Raw genomic sequence first — 11938 nt, forward strand, 5'->3', positions numbered from 1 at the left:
AAGGGGAGGGGAGTTCTCCATTCTATGTTTCTCAAGCATAGTTTTGGCTTCCTCTATTTTGCTGAGTAATTCAGTGTTTCTCCTAGACTTGCAACAAGGCAAAAGGTCCACAATGTCTGGGACTCTCTTCCACTTAGAGGGATGTTTAGTAAATAATAGTTATTATTTGAAAATGGCTTAAATATCTTGCTCTAAGGTCCCTCAACTCTGTCCTTTGTCCCCGCTGTGCAGTTGACTGAAGTGCATTTTTCCCATGTATATAGGCAATACCTTAGAACAATGCTAGTCAGTGGAGTTTTTTGTTTGTTTGTTTTTTGTTGTTGTTATTGTTGTTGTTTTTATTCCTGGATGATTACATATGAATCCAGCTAAATAACATGGTCACTTGCTGATTTAAATACCAGGATGTTGGAAATTTCGGGGTCAGGTGTTTCAGAGAAGATGTTCTTTCCTTGAGTATGAGCAGAAACTTCAGACTTTGTTATATTCTGACACAGTCTGTGTCACAGTATAACTGGGCACACAATGAGGCCACATCTTGGTGAATGAAAAGCCCAAAACAAATGTAGAGATGGTCTATTGTACTGTTTGCACAACTATCCTGTGAGTAAACAAACCTCCTCATGGGAAGAGGTTCTAAATCTTTTCAGAAGAGGCAAGTTTCCAACCTCTTCTCTTGGTGGCATCTCCTTCAAAATTATCTGTCATTGTACTATGGGGGTTGCCCCGGAGAAATATGACTTGGATTTCTAAAGGTGCCAATGTAAAGAGAATGCAGAGTTCTGATTATATACAGTTTGTTTGCTTTAAGATCACAATTCCACATAAAAATAGGAATGATTTTGTTTTGGCTTGGGGAGTTGGAATAGTTATGTGGGAATGGCTCATCTGTTCTACTAGTTAGGTCTCCTGAGGACAAAAACATTTTTAGATCTTTAATCTGTGGAAATTCACATTAGATATGCTGCCCTATTATTAATTATCTTTCTTAAGCATCTGAGAAAACCACAAATACCATGTCCACAGTTAGGAATGAACTCACTGCACTGGAAGAATTGTATAAACTTGACAAATCTTTCTGCTTCTTTATTTGGCTTCATGCTTAAAGGGTAGTCTCATTAGGTACCCATGGAATCATTCTTTGTGTATTAATTAGTTATAAGTAGACTCCACAGATAGCACATATTTAATGGTAAAATACATGTGTATTGTGTGAAAATATAGTGTTTTATATTCTAATGAAGACATTTCAGAATTTCTTCTATTATGTTCAAACTACAGCATACCAAAGTCAGCACTGTTTAATATTAGAATATTACTCTCTTCCTAAAGATAATATAATTCCAAGTGACACTGAGCAGACTGTTTATATTTCTGCATAACTAGAGGACTTGAACTTTATTTAAGGGGATCTTGGCTTCAGCGCAGTGCAGGGGGATGAATACTGTATCTGGCAGACCTATGTGTCTGCCTTACAAAATAAACGTTTGATAAATCTGAAATTCCTTTGTAGGTTTAACCATAGTTAGATTGAAGACTGAAAATGTCTGTAAAATATTTTCACATGAAAATATTCACAAGGGCACCAGTGCACTTTCAAGTTGATTAGACCCATCTCTAATTCCAAAAATAACTGATATTATTTTTTTTTTTTTACCATTCCTGCTCCTCTGAGTATTGGATCCTTGTAGATGGCACATCAGTCAGGAACGAGACAAAATATTTTCCATGTTAACTTAGACTAAGGGACAAAACATGAGACTTTCACAGTTTGACCATGGGTTTTGGGTAAGCCTGACTTACCATTATGCCAAGAAGCAAATAATAGTCCAAGAGGGGGTCTTGGCCTTATCTCACTATGTCTACATATTGTAGAAGGATGGGCAAGTTTTAATATGAGAGTTGCTGGATGGAAGCTGGGACCATGGAAGGAAGCCTGTGGACATTGTCTGGGATCAGAAGGAAGGCAATGCCAATGCTGGAGACACAGTATGGAGGAAAAGAAAGGAAGGGTGGGAGACCTCTGAATTCCCTTTTCCTTACTTTCTCTGAGGATTACATCTGGCTGAAGCCATTTGCCCACAGAATTTGGAAACAACCTTTTCAGGTAAGAGTATAACATGAAATTGGAGAACCTTGGATTATATAAAGTTTATTTTTCCTTTTCAGTAAGGTAGATACTTGCTGTTTCCATATCTGTATAAGTTACCTCTCAGTTACTGTAACAAAATACATGAGAAGATTCAGTGTTTGAGTTTTTAGTCCATGGTTGGTTGGCCCATGGCTTTTGGAGTGTAGGGAGTAATGTGTTCTTGACAGGAGCATGGCTGCATCAAGAACCCAATACCAGAGACTCATGGGGATGCGAAGCCTTCCCGTGGCTTCTGTGTGGATGTTGACAGAGGCTCATGGGGATGTGAAGCCTTCCCGTGGCCTCTATGTGGATGTTGACAGAGTGAAGAAAGTATCAACCATAGCTTCCCCGTCCTGGTTGTCTCCAGCAGCCAACGTTCCCTTATAAGAACCTTGCCCTACAGTTCACTAGACATGCTTCCATGTTTAGCTGCATAAAATAAAACTGCCTCCACATTCAGATGAATAAGATAAATGCTCCAAATTTCCCTGCTGCTGGTGCTGCACCTCCCTCGTGTGCATGGCCCACACAGTCCACTTTCCTGTCTGTGTGTCATGCCCTCAATGATGCCGGGACCCAGAAGCCTAGCTTTTGACACAGGATCATTGGAGGGACATTAAAACTCCAAACTAGAGTGTTGTCTTTGAAGCAAGGACATGAGACCCTGAAATTCTTCTGCCCATTTCGTATGGCACTGGATCTGGCCCATCACTATGCCTATATTTAAGAGAGAAGCAAGAAGGGACATCCCAACTGTGTGTCTATTCAGCATTTTGATTGTGTGTCTATGGCTCTGGGAATGCATGTGCTTCAAATTCAACCTACCATGGCATTGTTCTAGAAAGCTGAGATAAGGGAGCAAACAAAGCTGTCAACAGTTTTTGTTATATATATTCTTCTCCCATACATTAATTACATCCTGACTGAATTTTCCCCTCCCTCCACTTGTCCCAGTCCCTCCCCTATACCTCCCTTCTCCTCTAGATCTAATCCTCTTCCCCTACATTCCTTTCCCTTTAGAAAAGATCAGGCCTCCCAGGTATATCAGCCCAACGTGGTACAAGGTCCAATAAGACTAGGCACAAACCCTCATGTCATGATTAGATGAGGCAACCCAGTAGGAGGAAAAGGGTCCCAAGAGCAGGCAAAAGAGTCAGAGACACCTCCTCAATGCCACTGCTGGGATTCCAACAAGAACGCTAAGCTACACAAACATAACATATATGCCGAGGGCCTTGCTCAGACCTATACAGGCTCCATGATTGTGGCATTAGTCTCTATTGAGTCCTGTTTAGTTGGTTCTGTGGGCTGTATTCTCATGGGGCCCTCAAACCCTCTAGCTCCTACAATCTTTCCTTCCCCTCTTCTGCAGGGTTTCCTGAGCTCTGCCTAATGTTTCTGCCAACAGTTTTAAATCCTTCATTGTGCTGACATTCTAGTGAAGACCCACAGACAACAGAAAATAATTAGTTTGTAGTAGGGAGGTGCATATTATGGACAAAACAAGCAGAGCAAAGTGGACAGAATTAAGTTTCCTCCAAAGAGGCAACAATGTTTGTGATGTTACACAGAACAATTGATACACAGATCTTTGACTTGGTTCTATACCTTCTATAAAATGTATGGCTAGACTTTCCCTTATCAAGGAGTCATATCACTTCCCTATTGATCTGGTCAAATTAAATGTAATGTTTCCCTATGTTTGAAGGAGTAATAATTCTCTGCCTATAAAGACAGAATTTGTATAATTACTTTGTTCTAGATTGTAAATGAGAGCTTACTAAATACTAACTATTAATAATAGCTAAATCATTCAGGAAAAAAATTTAGTAAAATGACTATTTTCCATTTGATTAATTTCCATGCAGGTGTTCTTTAAACTTTCAGAAAATCATTAACAATTTCAAAAGTAGCTATGTTAATACAGAATAGACATGTAAGTGAAGAATTCCCATCCATTGACTTCATACTAATTTTATGCTTAACCACATAATTTTTCTACAAAATCTGACATGGTGATTACTGTACAGCATTTTTTTCTTCAGAAAGCTGGTTCTACATGAGGAAAATGTCTGCTGTAAAGACATCCTTTCAACGGTGTGCCTGGATATCTATCCCTACCTCTCATGCTCCACTGGCTTTCCAGGTAACTCTGCCATGCTACATCTTCCATCTTGTTCTTATTATCCCCATAACAGATCCTGAGCTAGGCCAGCAGAGATGCCCCACAGGTAAAACCCATGCATTTTTAGAAGGCTATCCAGGGCTGTAGGTAGATGCTCTTCTCCCTGAAGATCTAGAATGATCCTTACTTAAATCTAAACCACAATACTCTCCCAGTTCACTTGGGAATATCTAATATCTTTTAAATTTTTTAAAACTTCTTTTATTTTATGTATATGAGTGCTTTGCCTAAATGTATACCACAGGCACACTTTATATCCATGGAGGCCAGGGGAGAGCATTAGATCACCTGGAACTGGAGTAATGAAACTGTGAACTACCACATGAATACTAGAAACTGAGTCCTTGGTAAGAACAGCAAGTAGATCTCAGCCCCTGAGACATCCCTCCAGCCTGAGAACATTTAAGACACCCTTTCTTCCTTTTAGGACTTCTTACTAAGGACTGTATTAGTTGGGACTGGAGACATGATTTAGCAGTTGGCACATCTTGCCTATCAGATGACTTGGGTTCAATTCGCAGAACCTACACTACAGCTCACATTCTTCCTTAATTATTTTTCCAGGAGATCCAAATCCCTCTTCTGGCCTCCATTGGCCTCCCAGGTATGTATTTGATACTCACACATACATCCAAGCAAACACTCATACACATGAAATAAGTTTAATAATAATTGTATTAGTCATCTTTCACATCACTGTGACAGAATGCCTGAAAGAAACAATTTAAGGAAGAAAGGATACATTTTGGTTCACAGTTTGAGGGGATATAAATCCATCATGGTCAGGAAGGTGCAGTAGTGTACCTTTCTGGGAGTAGGAGTCCATTTGTTGCACTTCAGAAGACAAGAAAATAGAAAGCTTGAGGCAGAATTGCAGAAGCAGAGCCAGGCTATGACCTCATGTCCTGGCCCCTCAGTGATCCCTTTCCTTCAGTTAGGTAGCCCTCACCTAAAGGTCCCACAATTTCCCAAAGCAGCATCACCATCCAGAGACCGAATGTCCAAACACATGATCCCATGGGGAGCATTCCACATTAACAACATGACAGGAACATCATTTTAGTGATGCTAGTAATAAGTCAGGAGGGGTGCCTGTGCTCCTTGAAGTGATATGGAGATAAAAACCCAGGGCAGCACAGTAACCTATCTGCTGGCCAAGCCTTTCCTGATAGGAAAGACATGGATGTTTCTGTTGGTGACAGAAAAGACAGCTAAAGAATTCACTGGTGGTATTATAAGTATTGCTTTTTAGCAATATATAATTGTGAAATATAGATGAGATCTTGCCAGAGTATTGCTTCAAGATGGCAAGAATTTTTTTTTATATGAATCAAAAGTCTAGAAAAATAAAAGATTTCTGAGAAAAGATGAGTGGGGAGAGGCAAGGACCAGCAAAGTGTCCATGTGTGATACTGTGTGCCATGATTCTGCAGATTTTATTCCATGGAATTTGAAGAACATAATGGAATAAGGAAAATTTTTCCTGGAGTCCATATGTGTATTCTTAGCAAGTCATTACTACCTATTGAGAACAATGGCTCCAGGTTTTATTAAAAGATATGAAATTTTCATTGTGTGATCTAGTCCATGGAATTATAGGCAGAATAAAGCTATTAGCCAAAACAATGGCTGTACTCCAGAACAAAGGATTATAAATAGAATACTACATATGAAATCTTTATATGTGGAGGTCAATAGTCAATAATTCCCGCTTTGAGAAATTTTTGATCTAGTCAAGGGCTTGCATAACTCATCATTTTCCCCCTTTTTAAGCCTAGATGCTCAATGGATACATTTAACCATATCCATCTGTAAAATCCCAAACTATCATGAAAACTTCTGTTGTTAGTGTAAGAGAACACCATAGTCACAAGATAAGGACTATTAATATTGTCCAATACAAACTCTTACATTTGTGGCAGTTTGAATGCAAATGGCCTCGGTAGGCACATATATTTGAATGCTTGGTGTCCAGTTGGTAGGACTGTTAGGGAGGGAATGAGAAGTGTTGACTTGCTGGAGATGGCGTGCCACTAGAGTTAGACTTTGAGGTCTCAAAAGTCTGAACCATTCCCAATTGGCCCTCACCCCTGCCTGGGGGTTGTGTCTCAAGATATGAGCTCTCAGCTATCACTCCAGCACCATGTCTGCCAGCCTCCTACCACATGATGTCTCATCACAGCAGTAGAAAAAATAAATAAGACCTTCTATCTTTAATAAGTCTTCGTAATGTTTTAAATTCAAAAGTTTATTAAATTAATTTCAATTCTTTCATTTTTTAAAGGGGAATCCAAATCCCTTTATTGAACTTACTTTAGCTTCCATTTCTTTAAAGTTTTTATTCTTTTAGGTTTACTGATATGTGTATCTCATATTACCAAACAACACTTAAGTTCTGCATCCTGTACTAGACAGTAGGAAACAGTAGTAAGACAAGTAAGCTTCCATTTCATGGACTTGTCTTCTTAAATCTATAGGAATCAATGCCCCTTCTGAATCACTATTTTAATCTTTGTACTGGAGACTGCTTTTAAAAGGTCTGGAATGGGGAACTTATCCTTTTTGACTCAGACTGGTGGGACTATTGCTACCATATCACATGCTAGAGCGTACATCCTACCACATAAAAGAGACACTCGCTTAGTCACCATAACCAGCTTTAGGTTGATTAAATCAGAACAATAAAGCGGGTTGTTCAGGACAGGGCAAAGGTTAGAGGACAGAATTGTTGCATGGTTTGCCTGCTAGTTCTGCAGTCTGTAGGTAGGAGAATTGGTACAAGCTCTGTTCTTGAACCTTAGCTGATTCTCAGCTCTAGGGTCGCTGTGAACCTAAGTGCAACAGAGAGCAAATGTTACTGACATCAGAGCAAGGGGAACAAGTAAAATACCTTCTGTGGCTCCAACTATATTATGTCTAGACCCTTGAATGTGTTTATCTCCTTTAGTCTCTGTGACTTGAATTTCTGTTCCTTCCAGACAACATGGTCCTTCCACCTGTACCACAGACATCTGCTCAGTTCCCTTCCACTTGTCCTTTACATCAGGGCTTGCTCTACTTCCCCAAGAAGTCCTTCCTGCCCCACCCACCCTCCCACCCCCAGTTTCAGTTAGCTCTTCTCCTACATGCTTCCATTTCCCCATCTTAGCATCTGTTATCTTACTGAAAGTGTCTGCATTCAAAATAGTCTCTCCCTTAGCCTCAATCTCCATGAGCCCAGAAATAATACCTTAATCTTAACTTCGTTTTCAGTTAAGAGGAACTGGTTCATAGCAGAATTTCGTAACAGGTCTTGAGATCTTTGAAATACAGTGCTTAGAACCAAGGGATAAAGTCAGAAATAGATTATAGACTATAATTGTTGGGAACAGCTCCAAGATGGCTGGCAGGAACTGGCTTTTAAAATATCCTCTTAGTCCCGTCTCTTCTGGAGCAAGTGAAGTCATTAGATGGGAATTGAGAGCATCTCATTTGGAGGTTGTAGTGGCTTTCGTCCATCAAACTGGGCTCCAGAAAATCCAGACAGGTACATTCACTGTAATCAACTTGGTGTCTAAGTAGAAAAGCCAAACTTCAGAACTGCCTCTCTAGAGTGCCAAGGGGCAGAACTGGATAAAAAGAGAGGCTATAAGGAAAAATGTAATAGAACCTTCCAAGTTGGACTTCAGAATCAGGTCTGAAATCTCAGCTTCTTGTTATTTTGTTGATGATAGCCTCCTCCACCCTTGTATACTTCATCCCACCCCAAACTCTACCTCTAGCACTCTACTAGGTGCTCCCTATTCATTCTTTCTTTCTTTATTCTTTTCTATTTTTTCCCCTTCTTGGTTATCTTTCTTATTTATTTATTTATCTTATTTGACATATCAATCCCAGTTCTCTCTCTATCCCTTCCTCCCTTTCTCTCCCTCCCATCTCATCCCCCCCCCACTCCATAGGAGGGGTCAACAAAATCTGTCAAGTCATTTGGAGCCTGTCTTTAAGCTAAGGGAGTATCCCTCCATGGGGAATGTGCTCCCAAAGCCCTTTCATGCACCAGGGATATATTCTGGTTCCACTGTCTGAGGTCTCTTAGACTGCCCGGGCCTTCTAGCTGAGTGAGACCCATGTTCAGGGGCTCTGAGTCAGTCCCATGCTGGATTCCCAGCTATCAGTCTGGTCTCCTCCTTGTTCAAGTTATATCATCCTTTCTGAGCAGCATCTTGCTTTGCCTCCTAAAGGTTCACTGTAATGTTCACCTAATGTTCCCCAGTCTATCCTACTTTCTAATCAATCCCAGGGCCTTAGCTTCTCATTCTCTTGAAGCAGCTATTAGTTTGGCTGCAGGCTCTTCAGATCCCATGCTGCCATGCTTCAGAACAGTTCATCTGCAAAGGCTCCAGAGTCTCCAGTTTAGGATTAAAAAAAAATCAGATTTCAATGTGCCTCTTATCTTAGCTATTATTTGCCTTATATAATAAAGAAATTGTATGGTATAATAAAGGAAATTTCAGCACTGGCGAAATATGAAAAGAGTAAAAATCCATGTTCTCTCCTAACTACTCACTCACCAACAGATGCATTCTGAGAACCTACTGGGTATAACTGGATTGGTCCATATTAACATTTCCTAGGAAGAAGTAATAAGAAGCCAGCTGTTGTGGCATATACCTATAATTCCACCTGCTGAGGGGGTAGGATTTAAATTTGTGGTCAGCCTGAGTAACTACTACAAACCCTGTCTCAAAAAAAAAAAAAAAGAGAGTAACAAGAAAGATTGGCAGTAATTAAGGTGGAGCAATCTGTTTTAGTGTGATGGTTGATCTTCATTGTCAACTTGATTGGATTTAGCATCACCTAGGAGACACATTTCTGTATGTATTTGTGAAGGTCTCTCAAAGTTTTAACTCAGAAGAGAAGATCCTTGAGTACCATGAATATGGGGGGCACTGTTTCATGAACTTGGCCTTGGAATAAGGATACAAGGGGAAAAAAGAGATGGCCAGTAGAGTAGTGTTTCTCAACCTGTGGGTCATGGCCCCTGTAGGGGTTGAACAATCCTTTCCAAACATCCTGCATAACAGATATTTAAATTCAGAACAACAGCAAAATTGCAGTTATGAAGTAGCAACAAAAGACTTTTATGGTTGGGGGGGTCACCACAAAATGAGGAAACTGCATTAAAGGGCCACAGTGTAGTGTTAGGAAGGTTGAGAACCACTGCAGTGAAGCTTAAGATTCACCTTCCTCCCAGTCACTAAGAGCAAGCAGCCACATAACATCTGCCTCCACAAAGCCACCTTCCACCATGCCTTCTCAGCCAAGATGGACTGCATTCCCCTCGAACTGTAAACCAAAATAAACTTGCCATCCCTCAAGTAGCTTCTTCTCAGACATTTTATCATAGCAGCAAGAAAAGCCACAAATCTGCCATGACAATTTAAAAGGCCCCCAGAAAATGCTGGAAAGAGGATGCCCCATTTCTCCTGCTCCATCAGTCCACACTAGCAGGGTCTAGGTCCTCAGGGCCCTGACCCTCTACAGAGATATCTTTCTATCTTCTGTAGCTTTAAAAGCTTTGAGCGTGGAGCACATAGTTTCCAGATCACAGCACATAAGCGTACAGGAGCCAAGCTGCATCAAATGTTTGCCACTCACAGCCTCTGTCCCTTATCTGGTTCTGGGCTTTCTTCTCTGCTTCTGGCATCCCTGAGATCTCTACACCTTCATGCATCTCAGTGGATTTTCATTTCTAACAACTAATAGTCTCCATGCTTTGTGGAAGTAGAAACTCAACCTATGTGAGGAACATCTCAGTGGTGGGTACAGAACAGATGGTTTATTTACTTTTTACTTTAAAGATTCAATGAACTTCTTTGAGAAAGACAGACAGCCTACATAATTTTTACTGACTTGCCTCTCAATAAAGAGAATTTTTGAATTTATTGAATTCCAGACCTAGATCTTAGATTTTTAGCAGCTCTTATACTGAGCATTAAAACAAGCTATTATTTTTGAAATGGGGATTGGATTTTAGGGCCTTGTACGTGCTAGTCTGATATGTTATCACTAGATTATATATGCCATTTTCTTTTCTCAATAAAATTTAAGACAGTTTCACTAAGTTGCAAAATAGGATTTTGATTTACTGCAGCCCAGGCAGGCTTTGAATTGGCAATCTTGCTGCTCAAGCCTTCCCAGGAGAAGGGATTACAGGACTGCTTACCAAGCCTGGCAGTTTTTAGCATCTGGATGTAGCTGGCACATCTCAGAGGGCCCAGAGTTTCCTCTGGAACTATACTTACTGTCCCTGGGAGCCCAAGACACATTTCCAACCTCATTGAATATTCATTGTGCTTTGATACTAAACATTTATCATATGCCCAAGTCCTTTAGTGTCTATTGCCGAGGTGCTTACATTCTCTAATACCAATAGGCATTGAACCTAGAGTCCTCATAGGTAACTATGATGTACTATCTTCTAAAGAAAATGTTACCAAATTCAAAGACTAACAAAACCCTCTCCATTATATTGTTCTTTAACCCATGGTAAGATTGTTGACCACAAGAAAATTTTGGAAAAGGGATGTTCCATCTCTCCTTCTCCAGCATTTCGCATTAATAGCTTCTAGGTCCTTAGAACCCTGACCCTCTACAGAACTGTCTTTCTCACAATAATTCTCTGCTTGGTAACCTCAGCAGACATCATCTAGCAAGAGCAGTAACTCCCAGAAGTAGAGCTTCTAACCCAGGATCCCTGGGGAGCTGGAGGGCCATGTGTGAGTCAGAAACTCTGAGAAAGCACTCCGGGCCATGAGGCCCATCTGAGGGAGAGTCTGACTCCCTTTTGATGAACTTTGCAGGACCTGGGGCTCTAGGACACATAATGACACAGGCTGCTGCGTTGGCAGCATGTTGGAGAACTGTTTCTCCACCCAACTTGGACAAAAGTCACTCAGACAGATGATGTCAGTGGAACTTGAGGGGAGACTCATTACAATCTGTGCTCTCAGTGGCTGAGACAATATTTCCTGGAACCCTCCAGAACTGATGGTGTGAATTTATACTGTGTAGTCATTCTGGAGAGAAATTGGCAGTACATGGTGAAATTATGAGAGCCTACACCCTGTGACCTAGCTAGTCCTCTCTGTGGTCTACACCCCAGAAGATCTCAGGCAGGGTCAATAAAGGGATTTGTATAAGGTTGCCCACTGCAGACCACACAAGGGAATAGCAGTCATGATGATGGTACTTAAGCTACCTAACATCTACTAGATGTTTTAAATATTTTACATATCCTCAATACTTGAAGTAGATACCCCTTATGAATTTTGTTTTAGAAATGAGAGAACCGAAGATTCATAGTACTGAGGAAATGCACTGAGTTCATACAACTAAATAGTGGATTACAGTGACAGGCAATCTCAGGATGTAACACACACACAAAGAAGGAGAAAGAGAGGGGGGGGAGAGATTAATATACACAGAAACAATGCATAGAACTTAAATGTATTGCTATACACACACATGCAGTCTACTAGTGGGTCCTCATGAGCTGTCACAAATGAGAGCCAGAGATGACAAAGACATACATAGAACACAAAGGACTAAAACAAGAGGATGTCTTACCTAGAAGGGAG

At 40.6% G+C, this 11938-nt stretch overlaps 1 protein-coding gene across 1 annotated transcript in view; it reads left to right on the top strand.

The window, feature by feature from the left end:
- Window positions 1-2521, top strand: part of LOC127227266 (cell surface glycoprotein CD200 receptor 5) — a 40560-nt gene extending 38039 nt beyond the window's left edge. Inside the window, exon 6 of the mRNA XM_051191622.1 lies at window positions 2320-2521. Coding sequence (XP_051047579.1) covers window positions 2320-2521 — 202 coding nt within the window. The remainder of the gene's footprint in view (window positions 1-2319) is intronic.
- Window positions 2522-11938: the final 9417 nt, after the last annotated feature.

Source organism: Phodopus roborovskii, unplaced genomic scaffold (assembly GCF_943737965.1).
Source record: "Phodopus roborovskii unplaced genomic scaffold, PHOROB, whole genome shotgun sequence".
In the NCBI taxonomy this organism is placed as follows: domain Eukaryota; kingdom Metazoa; phylum Chordata; class Mammalia; order Rodentia; family Cricetidae; genus Phodopus; species Phodopus roborovskii.